Source organism: Phascolarctos cinereus, unplaced genomic scaffold (assembly GCF_003287225.1).
Source record: "Phascolarctos cinereus isolate Bilbo 61053 unplaced genomic scaffold, phaCin_HiC Scaffold_2;HRSCAF=192, whole genome shotgun sequence".
NCBI classification, from domain to species: domain Eukaryota; kingdom Metazoa; phylum Chordata; class Mammalia; order Diprotodontia; family Phascolarctidae; genus Phascolarctos; species Phascolarctos cinereus.
In genome coordinates this window covers 356,024,422-356,046,503 of record NW_027555625.1, presented here as the reverse complement: position 1 = coordinate 356,046,503, position 22,082 = coordinate 356,024,422, and the positions used below count along the sequence as shown (strand labels likewise).

The following is a 22,082-nucleotide window of genomic DNA, read 5'->3' as shown; positions in this document are numbered from 1 at the left end:
TCCTGACTCCACGGCTGGTGCTCTATCCACTGCACCACCTAGCTGTCCCCCTCCCTTCAATTCTTAATTCCCCTTTAGCATCCCTTTGGGTCCCATTTTTCCCATGAAGCTGCCCCTGACTATTCCAGCCTCCCAGGATTCTCTCTTGCTTCAGAACTTCGGTAGCTATAACTATGTGAACCCTGAAGATGAAAACTCAGTTGCCCATCATGTTGTCCTTTTCTCTTATTAAAATTATAGGCTTCAGAGGCCATCTAATAGATTTAGAGCTGGAGGGAACCTGAGATTATCTAGTCTTTTTTGAGCTAGGTTTTACTTAGCTCAGTCTCCTGTTAATTTAGGTTTGATGATGGAACTAAATAAGGCTCTTGTAAGTCATTCAACAGCTAATGAAAAGAGAGTTGTTTAGCTATAGCAAGGGAAAGATATTCAACAAGGATCCTAGGAGTGGATTCGACTGAGTGAAGTTCTCCTTTGTTCTGAGTTGCCCATGATGGTCTGCCAGCCAAGCATTAGAGAGACAGAGGATGGAGCTCCTTATGGCTGTACATGGCTGGTGACCAGTAAAGTGATGCCAATGGCCCAAGTCTTTAGATATCTTGAGCTAATTAATTCTTGAAGATGATTTCAATATCTTTTAAAGAAAAATTGGCCCAACTTGCATGGAGAATAAGGGAATGGGGTTGAGATGGGTGAAGTATGGAAGAGTGTTTAGATATGGTTACTACCACATAGTCCAATCTCTTTATTTTATAGGTGAGGAAACTGCCCCAAAATATGAAGTGACTTATTTGAGGTCACATAAGTGGCAGCGAGTGGCATGTCCGCCATGTCCTCTGACTCCAAATCCAGAGCTATTCCTTTAAAAAAATATTCTTTTTTTTAAAAAGTATGAACTTTTCAAACATGAATGTTTCACCATACAGAGAACAGAAGAGGATTATCTATGAAACTTTGAACTTCTATTACATAGGGTTTTCTAAAAGTATATTTTAAATTTATCGCAATGTCATAAAATTGTCATGCTTGTCTGTATCTTCTTCTAAACTTCCTTCTCTTCTCTTGCAAGTATTTTTTAAATGTTTGGCTCTTTCCACTACACTGTTTCCTGTGTATGTCTTGTCTCTCAGACCAGGCTTGGACTGAGGACAACAGTCCAGGTTTCTATCTTCCTATCTCCCCTCATTTGAGCCAGCCCAGGGCTGGGCACACAGAAGTTGTTGAAGTAATAAGCTGTGTTCCTTCTCTGTATTTCAGTTACCTTCCTCAGGAAAAATGATCCTAAATCAGGAGTTTCTAACTTTTTTTGGTCTTGGCTTTCAGTAAATCTCCATATACTTCCTATTCAATATGAAAGGAAATAAGTTCTAGAGTTTACTATACATATGCATGTAAGAAATAAAATAGATTGATTTTTCCTGAAGAAAACTTTGGCACATAACTTCTTTTGTGTGTGTATCATAATGTTGTTAAATGTTTATCAGTACAGTCAAGTAAATAAGTGAGAACCTCGGTTCTCACTTATTCTCAATTATCTGGATGGTGCAGTGGCTAGAGTGCTTGACTTAAAATTGAGAAGACCTAAGTTCAAATCCTGCCTCAGACACTTTCTTGTCACTTAAATTCCTGCAGCCTCAGTTTCGTCATCTATAGAAAACTTCTCGGCCAAAACTTTAAGTGCTATATTACCTGTTATTTTTCTCTCTGTGACTCTTGAAAGAGATGCCAGCAAATCATGTTCAGCCTCCATTTTGTTTCTTGCTTTCTCTTTGAATGAGAACAGGACTGATGATCCTGATTCGCAGAGTTAAGTTGTTTTCAATGGAATTAAAGCCTTGAGCACATTTCACAAGACATGGGGCGTGATTCTCCAAGGAGAGTTTTGTGATTTCAATGATGGGAAACCAATTTGGAGTTTCAAGTTATTGCAGAGATCAACAAGCTTGTAAAGACAAGCTCATTAATGTGGTCATTATTGCTGATTTTTTTCTAGCTCATTATGAAAAGTGTTTTGTATCCAAACCTCATTCATTTTGTCTTGGTCAGTAAGAATTTTCCTTCAACTGGCTCTTTCATGTCTTTCAGATTCTCTATAACACTATTCCCTTTCCCTGCTTCCTTTGGTGAAAGTGACCCTTCTTTTCCTCCTCACTGTTTTCTCCCCATTCCAAATTTTTTCTACCAATTGCTACTTTTGGAATATTGAATAACATTTCAAATATAATGCATATATTTATACATATATGTATACATATATGGTCACATGTTTGTTTACCAAATATTTCCTGTATCTCCCTGCCAAGTTTCTTGTACTGTCCGACACCCACTCCTCAGCCACACTCCAGATTGGGAACCCCTACACTAAATGGTCTTTCATGTGCCATCTAGCTCTTCTAATCTATGAGCTAAGATCACTTCCAGCTCGAATTGCCATGATCATATGATCTTTCCAGCTCAGACCTAGGATTCTGCCCTCTTATCCCAAGAAGTACTTATTGGCCTTTGGCTCCGTGATAACACCTCCTCCTGGGCCAGCTTGACCTCTCCTCTCCCAGTCACAATGCAATAAGCTCAGTCTCAGATATGTCTGGGGCCAAGGAGGAGCCTTTGCCAGGAGCAGCTGCTTCCTCACTCAAGGTAGGGTGGTTGCAGAGAGGATCTGAGCAGTCCTGGCCAATGCTTTGTCTTATACTGGGGCCGTAGGGGGTGCAGGGAATGGGAGAGGAATTCAAAAGACACCAGAGCTGGAAAGGATCTTAAGAGAGAATATTGGACATAAAATATCAAAGCTATATCAGTGTGTCTATTGGGGTGGAAAGGGACAGAACAGAGAATCTCAAGCTGGAAGGATCTTAGAGACCATCTAGTGATCAGGGTAATTAAGGGTTCTTAAGCTGTGGTTTATAAACTTGCTTTTTTAAAAAAAAATCATATATTTTGATATTTTTATTTTAATATAATTGATTTTCCATGTGATTCTATGTATTTTACTGTATACATTTAAAAGTATCATCTTGAGAAGAGGACCATACGCTTCATCAAACTGCAAAGCTGTCCGTGCCACAAAAAAAAGTTAAGAATCCCTGAGCCAATCCCTGATTCCAACTCCCTTATTTTGCAGAGGAGAAATATGAGGCCCCAGAAGAAGAAATGACTTCCTTTTATTTTGTTTTTCCTAATAAGCTTTTGACTAATTTATTATCTTTAATTTTTAAACTTATTTTAATTTTTCTAACTTAAATATCTAAAAATAGATCATTTCCATGCACAGAGAAGAACACAAAAATAATTCTACATGAACCCTGAGTCTCCATGTCATACTGCTTGCTTTTTGTTTTAAAAACGTGTAAAATAAATTTTATCCATTGTGGAAAAGTACTTGTCCAAGATCACACAGTGAGGAAGGGAGTTCCTGAGTTAGGACAAGGACTCAGAAGTTCCAGACTCTTTTTTTTTTTTAGGCTTTGGGGTGAAGTGACTTACCCACAGTCACACAGCTAGTAAGTGTCTGAGGTCATATTTGAACTCAGGTACTCCTGACTCCAGGGCCAGGGCCAGTGCTCTATCCACTGAGCCACCTAGCTGCCCTTCGGCTCTTTCCACTACATCATCATACAAAGAGAAAGTAGAAGAAAGAAGGGCGAGGAAGTCAAAAAGGGGGTGGAACACAGGCAGGACGCCGGCAAAGGGCAAGGCGATCCAATGAAAAGAAGCGGCCCCAAGGGAGAGGCACAAGGCTCCTGTCTGCCCGTGTTCTAATCCTGCCGCTGGCACTGAGTCTGTGTCACCTTGGGTGAGTTTTTCCATTCTCTGAGCCTCAGTTTCTCCTTCTGTAAAACAAAGGCAGTGATCCTATAAATAGAGCTAAGGAATAACAGCTGGGTAGAAGCTTTGTTATGGTGGGATGGCAGGGCTGGAAGGTCCTTAGGGATTGGCCACTCGATAGGTCCAGGGGTGTCCCCTGGTCCCCCAAAAGTTAGGAGAGACTTCAACAGAATCTAACTCATACCTTGATTCAGAGAAAAGAAGGAGGAAGGGAAGGGAAAAACAGGGGGGTAGGGTGAGATGAAAGGAGAAGAGTATGGAAAGGAAGGAAGCACGAAGAAAAGAAATGTCTGGCTCTTTGGTTGGAGGGAGAGAGGAAGCTGAGTCCAGAGGCCTGGGGGAAGGAAGAAGTCGGGAAATGAGAACTGAGCAGGAATCCTGGGTTTCCTCATCTTCTGCCGGGAATAGGAGCGGAATGAAAATCCAGGAATTCAGGAAGGTCCCACAAGGTTAGACTTCCCACAGACATCAAAAAGACTTCTCCTTTCTCCTCTTTCTATCTTCAACCCCCACCCTCCTATTCCCATCTTCTTCTCTTCTGTCTTCTCTCTTCACTCTCTCCTTTCCTCCCACTTCTCTCTTTCGAATAAGGAATGGGAAGGAATTTCTTTTTTCTTCCTTGATTTGTGGAGTAGTGGAGACTCCTGGGCTGAGTGACAGTCAGAAGCCCTGGTTCCAGTCCCATCTATGCTGCTTTCTTGCTCTGTGACTTCAGCTAAATTTCTTCCATTCTCTGGGCCTCAGTTTCCTCCTCTGTCAGATGAGGGGGTTGAGCAAATGACACCTAAAACACTTCTGTGTTTAAGGAGCTCAGTCTAGCAGAGTAAATAAGATATATACATGAGCCTCACAAAACACTTTATTTTGAAACTCTGCGTTTACCAAATGATCGCGCAATAACTGACATTCATGAAGCGCTCATAAAGTTTCCTTAAGTATATTATCTTATTGTGTGGGACAGTGAGGTGGTAAAGTGGATAGAGCACTGAGTCTGGAATCAGGAAGACCTGAGTTCAAATCCAGTCTCAGATACTTAGTAGCTGTGTGGCTCTGGGCTAGTCAGTTCACCTCTTTGTTTCAATTTCCTCATCTGTTAAATGAAGATAATACTAGCTCTGATCTCACAGGGAAGATCAAATGAGATAATAAATGTAAAGCATTTAGCACATGGCCTGGCATATAGTAGACACTATATAAATGTTGGCTATTAGTATTATTATTATTGTATAGTAGTATTATTAGTATTATTATATTATATATATATATATATCTCCATTACAAAGTAGATAATATAGGTATCGTTCTCCTTATTTTAGAAAATATAGGTATTGTTATCTTTATTTTTAGATTATCATTATCCTTATATTTAGATGAAACTGAGAGATTGAGTGACCTGCTTGTTGTTGTATAGCTTTCATTGCAGGCAGGATTTGAATCCAGGTCTTACTGACTCCAAAAACAGTCCTCTGTCTACTTCACCACTGTGTAGTACAGCTAGCTGCGCAGGTGCCTGACCGATTTCCTGTCCCCTCCTTACCCCATTGAGGTCCATGAGAGCAAGGGATGACGGCTTATCTAAACCAGCACCAAACAGGACTACGTACAGACTAGAAGATTAATAAACATTTGCTTTATCACAAAATAAAAATTAGAACATGGTAAGAGGAATATAGAAGTCGGAGAGATCACTTCCAATTGGGGAGGCATCCAGGTCTTGGCAAAGATACTGGAGTGGTTTGCCATTTCCTTCTCCAGCTCATTTTACAGATGAGGAAGCTGAGGCAAACAGAGGTTAAGTGACTTGCCCTGGGTCACACAGCTATTAAGTGACTGAGGTCAGATTTGAACTCAGGTCTTCCTGACTCTAGGCCCAGCACTCTATCCGTTGTGTCACCTAGCTGCCTTTATAACCTTGGATACAGACTTCTTTCCCCTCTCTGGGTCTCACTTTACTGCTTTGTAACATGAGGTATTTGGGCTAGATGGTCTTTTAGACTCTTTCTAACTCTACATCCTATTAACCTATGACCTTTCGGGGTTCTGTGCAGTCTGTAAGATCCCACAAAGGGATGAGGATCGCCAAAAGATATGTGTTGCTGTTGTTTTAGCCTCTCTGTTGCATACATTTTCCATGAGTTAATAGTAACCCAGGAGCAGCTAGATGACATGGTGGACATAGTGCCTGGAGTCAGGAAAACCTGAGTTCAAAATCTGGCCTCAGACACTTACTAGCTGTGTGACCCTAGGTAAGTCACTTAACCTCTGTTTGCCTTAATCTACTGGAAAAGGAAATGGCAAACCATTCCAGTATCTTTGCCAAGAAAACCCCATGGACAGTATGGGGCACAATGAGTCAGACATGACTGAATGACTGAATAACAACAGTAGTAACCCAGGCAAGGCAACCAAGAAAGCTAACCTGGTCCTGAACTGTGTTAAGAGAGCATGGTGTCCAAATGGAGGATGTTGATGTCCCCCTGTACTCTGCCCTAGTCAGATCACAGCTGGAGAATTGTCTTAAGTTCTGAGCACCGTCATTTTAGGAAGGACTCTGATAAACTGGAGTATGTCTAGAGGAGAGTGTACTGCTAGGTAATATTATTGCTATATATTACTATGTAATCGTAACCCAGGGGCAGCTAGATGACACAGGAAGACCAGAGTTCAAATCCAGCCTCAGACACTTCGTACCTGTGTGACCAGAATGGGGAGGGCACTGGAGATCAGGATATATGAAGACTGGATCTAGGAAAGTTTAGTCTGGAGAAGAGAAGACTTGGGGGAATATCAGATGCTTACTAGCTGTATGACCTTGAGAGAGTCATTGAACATCTCTGAGCCTCAGTTTCCTCATCTAATATCCCTTCCCACTCTAAATCTATGATCTTTGGTTCTTTTTTCATTTACCTGTTTTGTCATGTTGGCCAGTGTCATAGGTGTGATGTGGTACTCATCTTTGGTTCTTATGAAGGCCAGCTATGTGGAAGAGGATGTAATTTATTCAGGTTGCCTTCTAGAAGTAGCTAGAAGCGATAGCAAGGGCAGAAGCAAGGGGTGGGGTGGGGAGAATCAAAAAATATGTAAATCTTAGCTGAATGGAAGGAAATGATTACAGCTGTCCTAAAGCATAGTGGACTGACTTGGAAGGTCATGAGTTTCCCAAAACCAGAGGTCTTCAAGCAGGAGCCGGATCGTGATTTGTGGAGGCTGTTGTAGAGAGATTCCTTGTGTGGGATGGGTTAGACTAGAAGCCCAGGGAGGTCCCTTCTGGCTTTGAAATTCTGGGATTTCATGTGACAAGCCTAGGGTAAGAGTCTAACATGATTGTAAGGGGAAAACCCCTGGATTAGGAGGCAGAGGAACTGGGTCTGGGCCTGGCCTCTGATGCTCACTCTGTTACCTTGGGCAGATCGATCTGTCTCTGGTCCTCAGATTCCTTATTTGCAAAATGACAGGAATGTGAGTACTACTTACCTCAACAGGTTGTAGTGAAGAAAACACTTTAAACTTTAAAATACTATGTCAATGTGGCCTGCTGTCATTACCCAGGCTTCCTCAAGTTGTGGGCCCCTTGAGAGCCATCCCAAGCTCAAGCCAGGTTCAGCACCCACTTAAAGTTGTGGCTTATGAGCCCCCATTCCCCGTGCTTCCTTGCCAGACCAACCAGAGGACACACAAAAATTAATTAAATTGTATAGCAGAATAAATGACAAGGGAAAATTCCCTCATACCCACAGGGGTACATTCTGCCCCAGATTTCCATACCACTGGATTGGGAGAGAAAATATATATGGGTAATGTGTGTGGCTAGGAAATATGTAAGGGAAAATACACATATGGGGAAATGTAGTCAGAGAAACTCATATTCTTAGAGAAGCTTTTTAGCTGGGACTCCTCTCCACTTTGGACACTAACGCTTGCTGCTACAGACCTGTAGGTTTCTTATCCTTAGGATGTTAACAGAGGACCAGAGAAGCAAAGAGGAGAAAGAAGGACATTGTGTGAGGGGAGCCAGACTCCTCCCCCTTCTAAGCCTTCCTTGGGAAGGTAGGGAGAGGTTCTAGGAAGGACAGTGGCTGCATACTTGTTCCAAGTAAGAGAAAATCCAGCCAAATCTAAAATAGAGTGGTTGTCAAGTTGGACTTGAGCAAATCACTTGGGCAGGCTTCCCATATGCAAAATGAAGGGGTTTTACTACACCAAGAATTCTTAGCTGGGGTCCATGGATACCTGTGTGGTCAGTGGATAGGTTTCAAGGGGTCCATGAGCTTAGATAGGAAAAAAATATATCTCTGTTTTTACTAACCTCTACTTGAAATTTAACAGCATCTTCATTTATTTAAAAGGACCAGAGGGGTCCCCTGAGAAAGGGTCTATTGGCTTAACTGGACTACGAAAGGGGTGCGCGAAACAAAAAAATGCTAAGTATCCCTGCACTAGACAATCTGTAGGCCCTTTCTAATTCTTAGGTTCATAGCATTTAGCACTGGAAAGCGTGTTACATATTATGATACAGTAGACAGAGCTCCAAACATGGAGTCAGAAAGACCTGAGGTCAAATCTGTCTTCTGACACTAGTTGCCTGAGCAAGGCAGTTAACCTATTTAACTCAGTGTTTTCATCTGTAAAGTGGAGATTATAATAGCACCTACGTCCCAGGACTGTTGTAAGGATCAAATGATGTAATAATAGTAATAAAAGCCCTTAGCAGAGTGCCTGGCACAGAGTAGATGTTATATAAAGTAGCTATTATTATTACATGATGTTGTTCAAACCCCTCATTTTATAGGTAAGAAAACTAAGGCCCAAAGAGACGAAGTTATGTGCCAAGATAGTAAGTAGCACAGAGGGGATTTGAACTCAGCTCCTCTAAATCCAATCCAGTACCTTATCCACTAGTTTAAGCACTGCTTGCTGGCTTAAGGCAGGAGGAGTCTGGGTAACTTGATCAGTTTCTTGAAGCTTTGTTGACCCAAGCCATGACTATGCATGGTATCGCTAAGCCACAGAGCTGATATCAGTTACAAGAAGGGCAGGAAACCACTGGGAGAATGAAAAGGATACTCTGGAGTTCCTGGTCTTTCTCTCCTTCCCCTCCTGTCTAGTCAGAAAGGAGACTTCAGTGAAGGGAGCCAGACCTTCTAAGCCTTCCTTAGGAAAGTAGGGAGAGATGCTATGAAGGACAGTGGCTGGGAACTTGTTCCAAGTAAGAGTGTGTCTTGTAGAAACAGACTTCTCAGGTCCAGTCTCTCCTCCCCCAGTCTAAGGTCAAGAACTAGGAGACCTTAGGCTACCAGGCAGTCCCTGGAGATTCTAGCCTTAAATAGCTTTTCTTGTTCAGGCTGTGAGTTCCTTTTTGGGACAGCCCAGACCTGCTCTTCAATCCTTCTCAGAGCAACCTTGACCCTGAGTTTGCTCCTTCTCCCTCCCCTCTAGACCATGAGGTTCAAGAAGGCTGAGCCTGGATCGTTTCCTCTTATTTCCATTGCCTATAAAGTTCCAAAGGCTACATTAGTCACTGAGTGTGTTCTTCCTGTCTCTCCCTTATTATAGATTATATAATGTCAGCACTAAAAGGGAACGTAAATCATACTCTTTCAGGAAGACATGGTGGTACATACTTGTAATCCCTGCTAAGAGGGAGACTGAGGCTGGTAGATCTCCTGAGCTTAGGAGTTCTAAGCTGCAGTGGGCTAAGCCAGGGGTCTGCACCAAGCATATGAGAGGGGGGGCCCAGGTCAGAAACCAGTCAAATGGGATTGGAAAAAGGAAGGCGGGAAGGAGGAAGGTAGGAAGGAAGGAAGGAAGGAAGGAAGGAAGGAAGGAAGGAAGGAAGGAAGGAAGGAAGGAAGGAAGGAAGGAAGGAAAAGAAACAAAGGAGGGAGGAAAGAAAGGAAGGAAAAGAAACAAAGGAGGGAGGAAAGAAAGGAAGGAAGATGATTTTCAGACTTGGAAGAGACTTTCTCATCTAATCCAGAAGTTCTTAATCCATGGTTATGAACTTGTTTGTTTTAAAAAAAAATTTTTTTTGACAAATGTATTTCAATATAATTGGTTTTCTTTGTAATCTTGTGTATTTTATTTTGTGCATTTAAAATGATGTTTTGAGAAGGGGTGCAAAGGCTTCACCAGACTGCCAAAGAGGTCAATAATACAAAATAGGTTGAGAACCGCAGCTCTAATTCAATCTCCTCATTTTACAGATGGAGAAACTGAGACCAAAGGAGCTGAAGTGATTTGTCCAATGTCATATGGCTAGGGAAATAGACCCAAATTGGTTACCAGGTGGGATTTGGATTCCCAAGTCTTTGAGTCCCCAGGGATGGATGGACCCATATCTCACCTGCTATATTGGGGTCCCAGTCTCTGTACCAGGGCTGTAACTCCTCATTTTTTGGGCTGCCCAAACCCTGAGAACAAAGAGAAAGAATGTATTTTCCCTTGCCTCTGGCTTCCCTGTCCCCAAATATCTAAGCAGGGGCTGGTCCATATTCATGTTAAATATAGACATAACTGGTGTACAATTCTGCTCTTCCCTCCTTCCCTTTTTCCTTCCCTCATGCCCAACTCAGATAAGCCACCCCTTTGTGCTGTGCTGTCTTATACAAGAAACTTTCGTGGTAGTCTACTTGTAGACTGATTGCCAATCTCCCTTCTGAGCCTGGGACTACCCTTCTCTGCCTCCTCCCGGTAAGCTTGGGACCTTGTCCACGGCTCCCTACCCCTTCCAGCCTGTCACCCATAGCACCCTCCCTTTCCAGCCTGGGACCTGAAACCACCCTTCATCCCAGGCTGAAGCCTTCTGTAGAACCTTAAAACCCAGGGTCTCTTTGAGAGAAATGATTCTGCCCATTTCCCCTGAAATTCATGGCAGGGGGAGATAAGGAGAGGAGATACCAAGACCTCTTCCTAAGACGACCTATAAATTGTCTGTGTCTTCCCCAATCCTTTTCTCCCTGAAATTCTGTCCTTGCTTTGCATCTGCATGAAGCATTGGCCTGTTATGGGATGGGCAGGGCAGGGCCCTCTCATCTGAGGGGCAGAAGGTCCCTCCTAGGGGAGGCTGTTTGTTGGGGGCGTAAATCGGAGAAGATGGCCTCAGGAACAAGGAAGCCAGATTGGGGAGGGGTAGGCTTTCTCTCTCTTCCTCTGGGTTCCTGTGTGAACCACACAGGGTATGAGGGGGTGACAAGAGGAAGTATTATAGCATAATAACAACAAAAAGAATGCTTTTTTTGGAGCCAGGAGGCCTGCCTGCCAGTCCTGACTCTTCCTTCCAATAACTTGCTATATCACTTTACAGGTCCCTCCTCCTGTCTCAGCCTGAGTTTCTTCAACTATTCTTACAGGAGACAGTTCTCAAAGTTTTTAAACCGTCTTTGTTGCCCCTTCTCTGTATGCTCCCTGCTTGTTGATAATCTTCCTGAAATGTAGCATCTGAGAAATTTGATAACAAATATTTATTAAGCAAGGCATTGTTCTAAGTGATGGGGATAGGAAGAAGAAAACCAAATGTCTCTTCCTTTAAGGAGCTTACAGTCTACTTCTCTGCAGGTAGTACTCTTTAAGAAAGAAATCCTCAGGGTAAGAGTGTCTGGGGATCAGCTCCCTAAATGTTAGTATCCCTATGACACCCAAATAATTGAGAAGAGGCTGAGTTATTAACCATGGCTGGGTTAATTGGGAAGGAATGAATAGGTATCTCCTGGGCTCTCTAATGACCAGGGCTCTTCTATTTGTTCCCAGACTCCTTTGAGGCTCCTAGAACACTTCTGTCAAGCATGGGGGACCAGAAGCAGGAGCAGAGAAGTTCGCCTGGCAAGGACTCTCTGACCCAGAATTGTGGCCAGAAGATTGATGAGTCTTCCAACTTGAGTCCCAGGAAGGAAAAGAATGACCATCTGGGGCTGGGAAACTTCAAGAGGGCCTTGTCATGGAAGATCAAACCTGATGTGGAATCTGGGGACCACGTGGTGGAGAAGAGAACGGTCCTCAGGAGTTCACGTTCCCTCCTCAACTCCTTCCGAAAGGTGGTGGAGAAAGAGGCAGACAGGTCTCAGAAGCCATCCAGTGGTCCTCAGATGAGACAGCAGGTGTCCTCTGAAACAGAGGCTCTGAAGGAGGAGGAGTCTGAAGCAGGTGAGGCAAGCAATTAGGTCTGACCTGGCCAAGGCTTTCCCCACCTCCCACTTAACAGTATTTCATTTTTTTTTTCAATTGCATATAAAGATAGTTTTCAACATTCACTTTTATAAGATTTTGAGTTCTAATTTTTTTCTCCCTCCCCAAGACAGTATGCAATCTGATATAGGTTATACATGTACAATTATATTAAACATATTTTCACATTAGTTGTCTTATGAAAGAAGAATCAGAACAAAAGGGAAAAAAATGAGAAAGAAAAAATAAAGAAAAAGTCTGCTTCAATCTGTATTCAGACTCCATAGTTCTTTCTCTGGATGTGGACAGCATTTTCCATCATGAGTCTTTTGAAAGTGTCTTAAGTCATTGTATTGCTGAGAAGAGCTAAGTCTATCAAAATCGACCATCTCACAATGTTGCTGTTACTATGTAAGATGTTCTTCTGGTTCTGCTAACTTCACTCAGCATCAGTTCATATAAGTCTTTCCAAGTTTTTCTGAACTCTCTGGCCAAAGCTTTTAGAGCTGACAAGTTATAATCATGACATATTATAAATTTGCATAACATTTTATAATTTGTAAAGCACTTTAAAAATAAATATACTTTATATACCATACAATGCTTTAGCATCTATAAAACTTTACATACAGTTTACAAGGTATTTTGTGATTTATAAAGTTTTTCTTAACAAAGTATTTTTAGTTTATTAAATACTTTATAGTTTTGAAGATGTTTTGCCACTTATAAAGGGTTTTACAGTTTGCCAAGAAATTCATTGTTTGTAAGCACTTTGTGGCTTACAGAACTTTTATTAGTTACCCTGATTTCTACCATTTACTAGTTTCACAGCTTTATAAAGCACTTTACTGTTTACAATTTGAAATATGTCACAATTTACAGATCATTTTCCATTTTAAAAGGTATCATTTTATTTCTTATTCCTAAATGTCTACAATGGGATTTGGAGTTTATAAATCACTTCACTATTTATAAAGCATTTTACAGGCTGTAGAATGCTTTCTGACCCATCATCTCGTTGGATTCTCTTAACATCCTCCCCTTAGTCAGGGCACATCATTGTCTTTGAAATTCTCCCCTTTAAGAACTTTTGGAGTGGGGAAAAAAACCCAACAACAACCTTAGTTCTGATTAGTTTAACTGAGACAATATAGCAATAGGAACAGGACCTCTATTTCAGAAAATTCTTGGGTTAGGCAATTCCTTCTCCCAATACAGGTTAGCATCTTTTCTGCTTGTCTTAGAGACTACATTGCCTTGAGAACTTAGAGGTCACATGACTTGCCCAGGGTCAGGATTTTTCAGAGCTATCCATTAGAAAGCAAAGAATAGGGATAGAAAAAGATTCCTAAGCCTTAGATTCCATTGGTATCAGTGGCTAATATTTTCATTAGGAGAGTTCCTGGCACTGGTGATTTTCTGAACAAATCATATCACTCGGGACAGCCTGAGGTCATTACAATGTGCTGGGGCAGGGATAATGGTCCTAGATCCACAGCTGGATTGGCTCCCATTCCTTCAACTTAAAATTCGTCAATACAAATGCTATTCTCAGGACTAAGGATAGAAAGCTAGGTAGAACATAGTCCCTTCTCTTCAGGAGCCTATAATCTAAGAAGAGGATAGGGCATTTGTACAAATCAGTACCCTACAAAAGAGAGTAAGATGAAGCCAGAGAAGTCCAAAGAGCTCTATTTGGTGAGGGGTAGATAATTTTCAACTGGGTTCAGCTCAGGCAAAGATAATTTTTTTTTAATAAAGAGCTTGCTAAACAAAGAAAAGCAAAGAGAATGCAAAATCTTAGCTAAAGGGAAGGCATCATGGAGAATACAGACCCTGAAACCTGAGGGAAGAAAAGGATTTCAATAGATGGTCATGAGGAAGGGAAAGTGCATTCCAAACATGGGAGATGGCTTCCATGTGTGTTTGGCAAAATAAGAGTGTGGAACAGTGGGTCATCCAGTTCTGCCAGAAAGGAGAGAGACTGAGAAAGGGAAAAGTGAAGTAAACTGGAAATTTAAGTCAGAGCAAGATTTTGGAAGGCCTTGAATGTCAAGCGAACTAGTTTTTATTTTATTCTAGAGGGAAAAGGGAGCTACTGAAGTTATCTGAGCAGGAGAGTGGCATAGTCAAAGCTGTGTATTAGGAAGATAATTTTAGCAGCCGTTTGAAGGATGGATTGGAGAAAGGAAACCTAGAAGTAGAACGACCATTGAGGACCAGTGAGGAAGCTATTATGACAGTTTAGATAAGAGATGATGAGGGATAGAACTAGGGATACTAGCAAAGTGAGTGGAGAAGGGGTTGGATTCGAGAGATGTGAAACTCCCATTTTGACACGACCATGCCCAGGTCCAGTCAATCTTGAGATGATGTTTAAGAGGGCCAGTGTCTCATTGATTGGCCTTCCCAGCCCTCCTGTGTCATGGACAGGTAGGTATCAGCTCTCTAAAGAAGCTGGGTATTTCCAGCAAGGAAGATTCCAAATACGGTGGTGAGGGGTGGAGACAAGTTACTGAGAAGGGGCAGGGCAATGCGAGATAAGGCAGGAAGAGGTTTCTGGAACAGAGACAGCCTGTCACAAGAAGGAACCAGTCTAGAGGACCACCATAACTCACTTTACATGCTTGTTATGAGAAAAGGGCTTTGTTTTAACAGTTGTGATGTATAAAATGTTCAAGAGATACAATTTCTGGGTAATCATTTTATTAATAATGCTAGCACATCATTAATAAAAGGATGGTCATTTGGCCGGCTCTCTTAGACCAAAGACCCCTCATGGAACCTATTCAATACTTATATGCCCTTGGAAGAGTGGGTATTCCTGAGGGTAGAAATCAACTTTGATTGGTTAACAATTAATGAAGGAATATTATAATGAGAGGTGGACCTATTCTAATGAAGGTCTGGGGCACATGACTTTGATCATTCAGTTTATTTGTATCCATGTCACCCTTCTGACAAAAGGGAGTATCCACATTTTCCCAGACCTGTCTAAGTCTGAGTAAAACACAAGATAAGATAGCCTAGGTGGGGTAAAATTTTGGCAGAGGTCAGTAATGTCTTTCAAAGTCTGGGCTTCGAACAAGGAAATAGGACAGGGAAAAAGCTTGGATCTCCCCCATAATTGGTTATCAAGAATCATTTCTCTCAGTGCTGGATAAATGCGAGCTTTTCTTTCATTGTATTAGGTTTAATTTGGCAACTACCTATGGAAATATGGTGGACAGTCAGCATGGTTTTGGACTATTTGCTCTATACTATACAGTGGTTTACCATTTATAAAGCTCTTTACATCCAGTTTGTAGGGTATTTTATGATTTAATCTCTGTTCCCTCATCTGTAAAATAAGAGGGTGGGACTCAACAGCCCCTAAAGTCCCTTCTGGTTCTCTGTGACCCTATGATCCTATAACTTGGGGACCCCAAATCCTACTCCCTGGTTGTTGAGTCACAGTGGGGTTCTTCTCCATTTCTCCTCAGATTCCTTCAACAAGACACCGCCAGCAAGAACAGGGGACTCCCAGCGAGAGAAACAAAGAACCCCCAGCAAGCTTTGCTCTCCAACCCAGAACCAGAGGGGTAGGAAACTTAGTGCCGACTCCACAAGCTCTTGCCCTGGAAAGGAGGATGACAGTGTTCTCGGACTGGCCAACTTCAAGAGGGCTTTTTTAAGGATGAGCAAGAGGGAAGGTAGCCCTGGGGGGCAGGAAGCAGAGGAGAGCGGCTCTCGGCGAAAGAGCTCACGCTTCCTCAGGCCTTTCAGGAAGAATGAGGAGGAGGTGACCAACCGCCTTCCAAGGCTACTAAAGGGATCCCAGGGGTCCTCTGAAGAAGAACCCCTAGAGATCAAAATGGAAGTGGAGGAAGGTAAGGGGAACTGCAACCAGTGATCAGAAGAGCTGTCCCTCCCATGTTGTCCTGACAGTTCACCCTTTCTGGAGAGATTTATTTATGCTTCCACAGTTTACCCAGTGTTTTCATTTCCGCTGTCACACAGTCCCCACCTCAGTGTAGGCTGCTATTGTCTCTTCCTTAGACTATTCTCAAAGACCCCAAACTGGTCTCCCTGCCTCTAGTTCTTCCCCTCTCCAATCCATCTTCCTAATATATAAGTTTCATGAGGCCGGATAAGTCTCTAAAACTTTCAGAGGATCCCCATTGTTTATAGGATCAACTAACTTCCTTAGCCTGGCATTCAAGGCTCACCACAATTGGGCTCCAGCCTTGTTTCTATCTCTTCCACTGTGCTAGCATCATGCCTACACAGAGTAGACACATGGTGAATGTGTACTAAATAATAAAAACAATAATAGCTTCAATTTAATTTACATGTATTAAGAGTTTATTGTGTGCCAGGCTCTTGCTAAATACCAGGAATACATATAAGAAAAAGAAAGATAGCCCTTTTCCTCAAGGTGCTTACAATCTAATGAATTAACTTTTATATAACACCTTGAGGCTTACAAAGCACTTCTCAATTGAATTGAACTTTATAGCTTAAAATATACTTTCCTATTGACAAAACACTTTACAATTTACAAATGCCCTATAGTTCATAATATGCTTTCTGACCTATTGCTTCCCTTGGTTTTATTTGGGGTGCTAGGTGGCTCCATGGTGCATAGAGTACCAGGCCTGGAGTCAGGAAGACTCGTCTTTGTGAGTTCAAATCCAGCCTCAGACACTTACTAGCTGTGAGACCCTGGGCGAGTCACTTCACCCTGTTTCCCTCAGTTTCCTCATCTGTAAAATGAGCCGGAGAAGGAAATGGCAGACCACTCCAGGATCTTTGCCAAGAAAACTTCAAATGAGGTCATGAAGAGTCAGACATGACTGAAAAAATGATTTTGGTTTTGTTTCCTACAAAACAGGTACTCAACAAATGTTTTTTTCAAATTGCTTTGATACTCACAACAAATTCACGAGATAGGGCAGGGATTATTATCCCCATTTTAAAGAAGAGGAAACTGAGGCCCTCAAAGGGAAAGTCACTTTGGCAGGAAGTCAACTGTCAGAGCCCGTCTATTGGCTTTAGGGCCAGGGTTGTGTCCCCTGCTCCCAGGTACTTACCATTATTCTCTTTGGGCAGAAAAGCCAGTGTCTGATCTCATTGCTGAACGGCAGCTGCTGAAAGCCTTTTCCCAGCTATACCAGCGGGAGGCCAGTCTCGTGGAGGACCAGCACTCAGGGAGGTTCAAGGACGATGTGACAGCCTACGCTCGCCAGGCCATGGACATCTGTGTTCATTATGATGTGATGGCAGCTGAGATCAGGAACATCGTAGGTGAGACTCTGAGCCAGCCTAGTGTGGACTCAGAGGCTCTGCTGGGCATGGCCCAGCTGATTGAGAAGGAGGAAGAGGTGCACCCGGGGGGTCTGTCTGACAGCGACATCCTGAGTGCTCCTCGGAAGTGGAGGCTCCTGTGGAAGGAGGCGGTGAAGAAGAGTGCCTTGGATGAGGTGGGAAAGGTGGGCCAGGGCATGAGCGAACCTAGCCTGGCCAGCCTCCTTGCCAACCTGGGCAGGGTGGTCAAGAAGGACCTTGTGAAGATCCGGCGGGAGGTGCAGCCCTGCTACCCAGAGGACTTCCCTGTGTGGAAGACCTACGTGGATGCTTTCCACGGAGCTGTGTCTGCCCGGCTTCAGGAGCTCTTGCAGGAGGCTCAAGGCTTTGAGCAACTTTATGTGGTAATGGACTGGGTAGCTAATGTCTACTGCAGGTGAGTCACTCTGGGCTCAGCACTTGCAGGATGAGGTGGAGGGGAGAATCATGGAGCATGTGGCTGGAAGGGATAAAGGATCATAGGTCTACCTCAGAGGCTGTTGAGGCCAACCTCCTTATTTTATAGGTAAAGAAACTTAGGCCCAGGGAAGTTAAGTGACTTGCCCAAGGTCATATAGATTGTCCGCATCCAAGGGGGGATTTGAAGCCAAGTCATCTGATGCCACAGCCGGTGTTCTTTCCACCGTACCCCTGCTTCCTATGTTCTAAGGGAGCCAAGGCAAGGCAAGTCAATCTACAAGCATTTATTAAGTGCCAGGCACTACATTAAATGCTACAGTTACAAAGAAAGACAAAAATACAGTCTTGGCTCTCAAGAAACTCACAGCATGATGGGAGAGACAACATTCAAACAACGATGTTCAGACAAGCTGTAGACAGGATAAATTGGAGATATCCAACAGGTACTATTGATTGCATTGATATGGGGTTTATATGTGTAGATGAGCCAATCACATCTTAGCTCAGCCCCCATCCTAGTAGGAAAATTGATCCCTTTTGTCATATCAGAGTCTGGCTATAGACTTCATTTGATTCACTCAAGAATATATTGTGTAGAACTTTAATCAGAATGTTAGAAATGAATGAAGTAAATAGCATTCACCAACTCAGCTTCGCAGACCAGCCAATAACACCCTCCTCCTTAGCACCTTGGGGCAGCTAGATGGTGCTCTACTTAGAATGCCGGGCCTGGAGTCAGGAAGACTCATCTTTATGAGCTCAAATCCAGCCTCAGTCACCAGCCGTGTGACCCTGGGAAAATCACTTAACCCTGTTTGCCTCAGTTCCTCATCTGTAAAATGAGCTGGAGAAGGAAACGGCAAACCACTCCAGTATCTCGGCCAAGAAAGCCCCAAATGGCGTCACAAAAAGATGGACGTGACTAAAATGACCGAAAGACCACAAAACCTTGCCACCTTATTGTGAGGCAGGTTGAAAAGCCCCAGAGTCTCAGTTCTCCCTCCCAGTCCCTCTCTGGGGGAATTGGTGAGATGTTCTTCCTGGCATTTTTCCACTCTTGATGAAACCTGGGTCAGTACTCAGTCTGTGACAATAATACTGAAAGTCAAGTGTTTCTGCCTGTCTCCTGACACAGTCTGGGCTCCGGTAAACAGAGTACCTACTGTGCTGTGCATTCACTGGACAGGCCCAGTTTCTAATTCTCGGTTCCCAGGGTTTTTCTGGAGTACTCATTTAATGGTATGCAAATGTAGAGGGGGAGCTTTTTTCCCCCTAGGGCATAACAGAGAGGGTCTCCGGAAAAGGGAAAGAAGAAGGGAGGAAGGAAGCAATTGAAGCATTTACATATCATCTACTATGTGCTATCTTAAGCATTGCCATGTTTTTTAAACAAATGCTCAGATTCTCAGGATCTGAGACTCATGACAACCCTGGGAGGTAGGAGCTATTATTATCCCCATTTTATAGTTGAGGAAAGTGAGCCAAACAGGCGTTAAGTGATTTGCCCAGGGTCACACAGCTTGTAATCAATCAATAAACCTTTATTAAGTGCCTACTATGTATCAGGCACTGTGCTAAGCACTGGGTATACAAAAAGAGGCAAAAGACAGTCCTTGTCCTCAAGGAGCTTACAATCTAATGGGAAGTGTCAGAGGCCAGATTAAACTCAAGACTTCCTGATTTAAGGGTCAGTTCTCCATCTACAGAACCACCAGCCGGCTCCTAAATGGTCAGAGAGAAAGAACACATAGGATTTCTTAAGAGAGTACCATTCCCCTCAGCTCCCTCTGTCATGGCCAGCTCACTGAAGAATCAGTTCCAGGTCTTAGAGTACTGCCCCTCTGCTTGGATTTCTCCACTCTAGTTCCGCTTCACTTGCTGCCATGGTTTCTGATTAATCTCTCTGCTCTTGGCATGCTTCCCATTTCTTGGTTGAGTCACCTGTGTCTGTCATTCACTGCTTGTTGCCTTGAGCTGGCTTAAGCCCAAAGGATCCATAGACTCTCTATTAAAATCTTGGCAAAAGAAAGACATTTAAGTGAAAATTTACCACTTATCTGAGCTCCCTTTAAAATCACCATAAGGTGGCCCTGGAGTCAGGAGGACCTGTGTTCAAATGTGGCCTCAGACACTTACTAGCAATCCTGATTGCCCCTGCCCAAAAAACAATCACCGTAAGAACAAGAAGAAATTTAGCCACAAGAAACAAAATATGATCACGAATATAAACCCATCTGTCCTTCCCATATGAGGATGCAACCAGGTTGCACTTGGAGGTGTAGTCTCCAAAATCAGCCCAAGTGTCCTTAGAGGTCAGAAAGAATATTTAGGAGCTCAGGACAGTGCATTTAGGCAGTTCTTCTTCTGCTCTTCCAAAGCCCTGCAAACTGTACTGACCTTTCCTAGATGCTGAGTGAACTGGTCATTTGTTCTGACTTGGGCAAGCCAATATTGCCAAGGATGTGGCAAGTGGCTTATGTTAGGAAGTGCCTTGGGCTGAGTCAGGAGATCTGGATTCTAGTCCAAACTCTGCTACTAGCTTCCAGTGTGACCTTGGACAAGTCCTTTCCTGTTGCCAGTCTCTGTTTTTTCCTATTTAAAATGAGGAGGTAGCAGTAGATGATATCAGAGGTCTTCTTCTCTTGCTCAAAATCTTGTGAGTAGAGAATGCCACGATTAAAAGGAATGTCTCAGGCAGAGTTAGTTTACGTATTGACCAAGATGATGTCTGAGGGAAAAGGAATGTGAGAAGGGAAGGGTAAATACAGCCAGGCAGCCAAGAAGGGGCTCCACCGTCACCAGGTAATCCCACCATTTCTTTACTTGTCCTGGGCCTTGCCTTTTCCTATTTGGTCAATCAGACAATAAACATTTATTAAACATTCTATATCTCGGGCACTGTGCTAAGCACTAAGGGTACAAAGAAAGACAAAAGACAGTCCCTGCTGTCAAGGAAGTTCACAGTCAAATGGGGGAGAGAACCATGTGTTGTTGTTCAATAGTTTTTCAGTCTTATCCAACTCTTCATGACCCCATTTGGGGTTTTCTTGGCAAAGTTGCTGGAGTGGTTTGCTTCTTCAGCTCATTTTACAGATGAGGAAACTGAGGCAAACAAGGTGAAGTGATTTGCCCAGGGCCACACAGCTAATAAGTGTCTGAGGCCAACTACAATGTACAAACAAGATAGGTACAAGATAAATTAGAGATATTTTTAGAGTGAAAGTTTTAGTATTAGGAGAGACTTTTTATAAAATGCGATATTTTAGCTGGGACTTGAAGCCAGGGAAGCCAGGTGGAGAGATGAGGAGGGAGAAAATTCCAGGCATAAGAGATGGCCAATGAAAATGCATGCAGTCTGGAGATGGAGTGTCTTGTTTGAGGAAAAGCAAGGAAGCCCGCGTCACTGCATTGCAAAGCATATAGGGGTGAGTAAGGTGAATGAAGACTGGAATGGTAGGAGGGATCTAGGTTGTCAAGGGCTTTGAATGCCAAACAAACAATTTTGTATTTGATCCTGGAGGTGATAGGGAGCCACTGGAGTTCATTGAATAGGGGGTTACATAATTGGACTTGAGCTTTATTTTTTTAATTTTTTTTTTTTGGTTAGGCAATGGGGTTAAGTGACTTGCCCAGGGTCATACAGCTAGTAAGTGTTATGTGTTTGAGTCCAGATTTGAACTCAGGTCCTCCTGAATCCAGGGCCAATGCTCTATCCACTGTGCCACCTAGCTGCCCCCTGGACCTGAGCTTTAGGAAGCTTAATTTGACAGCTAAGCAGAGGATGGACTGGAGTGGGGAGAGAATTAAGGCAAGGAGACCAACCAGCAGTCTATTACAATAATCCAGATATAAGGTGATGACACCAGGGTGGCGGCAATGCCAGAGGAGAGAATGGGGCATAAATAAGAGATCTTATAAAGGTAAAATTAGCAGGACTTAGCAATGGATTGGAAGTGGGGTAGGGGGTAAGAGAGAGTGAGGAGTTGAGGATGGCACCTACATTGTGAGCCTGGGGGACTTGGGAGGATGATAACAAAAGGGAAATTTATAAAGATTGGAGGGTTTCAGGGGGAAGATGAGGGGAGTTTAAGACATGTTGAGTTTAAGATGTCCATAAGACATCCAGTCTGAGATGTCCAATAGAAAGCTGGAGATGCTAATCTGGAGGTTAGGTAAGAGTTGAGGGCTAGATAAGTAGATCAGAGAATCATCAGCATAGAGATGATAATTAAATCCATGAGAGGTTACAAGATCACTAAACAAAACAGCATGTAGGGAGAAGAGAAGAAGGGCCAAGCTAGAGTTCTAGGGGAACTCCATTAGCAACTGTGACCTGGATGAAGACCCAGCAA

The 22,082-nt window shown here is 43.1% G+C and overlaps 1 protein-coding gene across 2 annotated transcripts in view; it reads left to right on the top strand.

Moving 5' to 3' along the window:
* EXOC3L4 (exocyst complex component 3 like 4) overlaps window positions 1-22,082 on the top strand; it is an 80,929-nt gene that overhangs the window by 18,640 nt on the left and 40,207 nt on the right. The window contains exons 1-4 of one of the 2 annotated variants that reach the window (XM_020971186.2): window positions 2,539-2,637; window positions 11,572-11,964; window positions 15,468-15,854; window positions 17,077-17,707. In XM_020971186.2, coding sequence (XP_020826845.1) covers window positions 11,607-11,964; window positions 15,468-15,854; window positions 17,077-17,707 — 1,376 coding nt within the window. In that variant the 5' untranslated portion in view covers window positions 2,539-2,637; window positions 11,572-11,606. Of the gene's footprint in view, window positions 1-2,538; window positions 2,638-11,571; window positions 11,965-15,467; window positions 15,855-17,076; window positions 17,708-22,082 lie in introns of those variants that run through there. The other variant, XM_020971185.2, reaches the window with a different exon arrangement.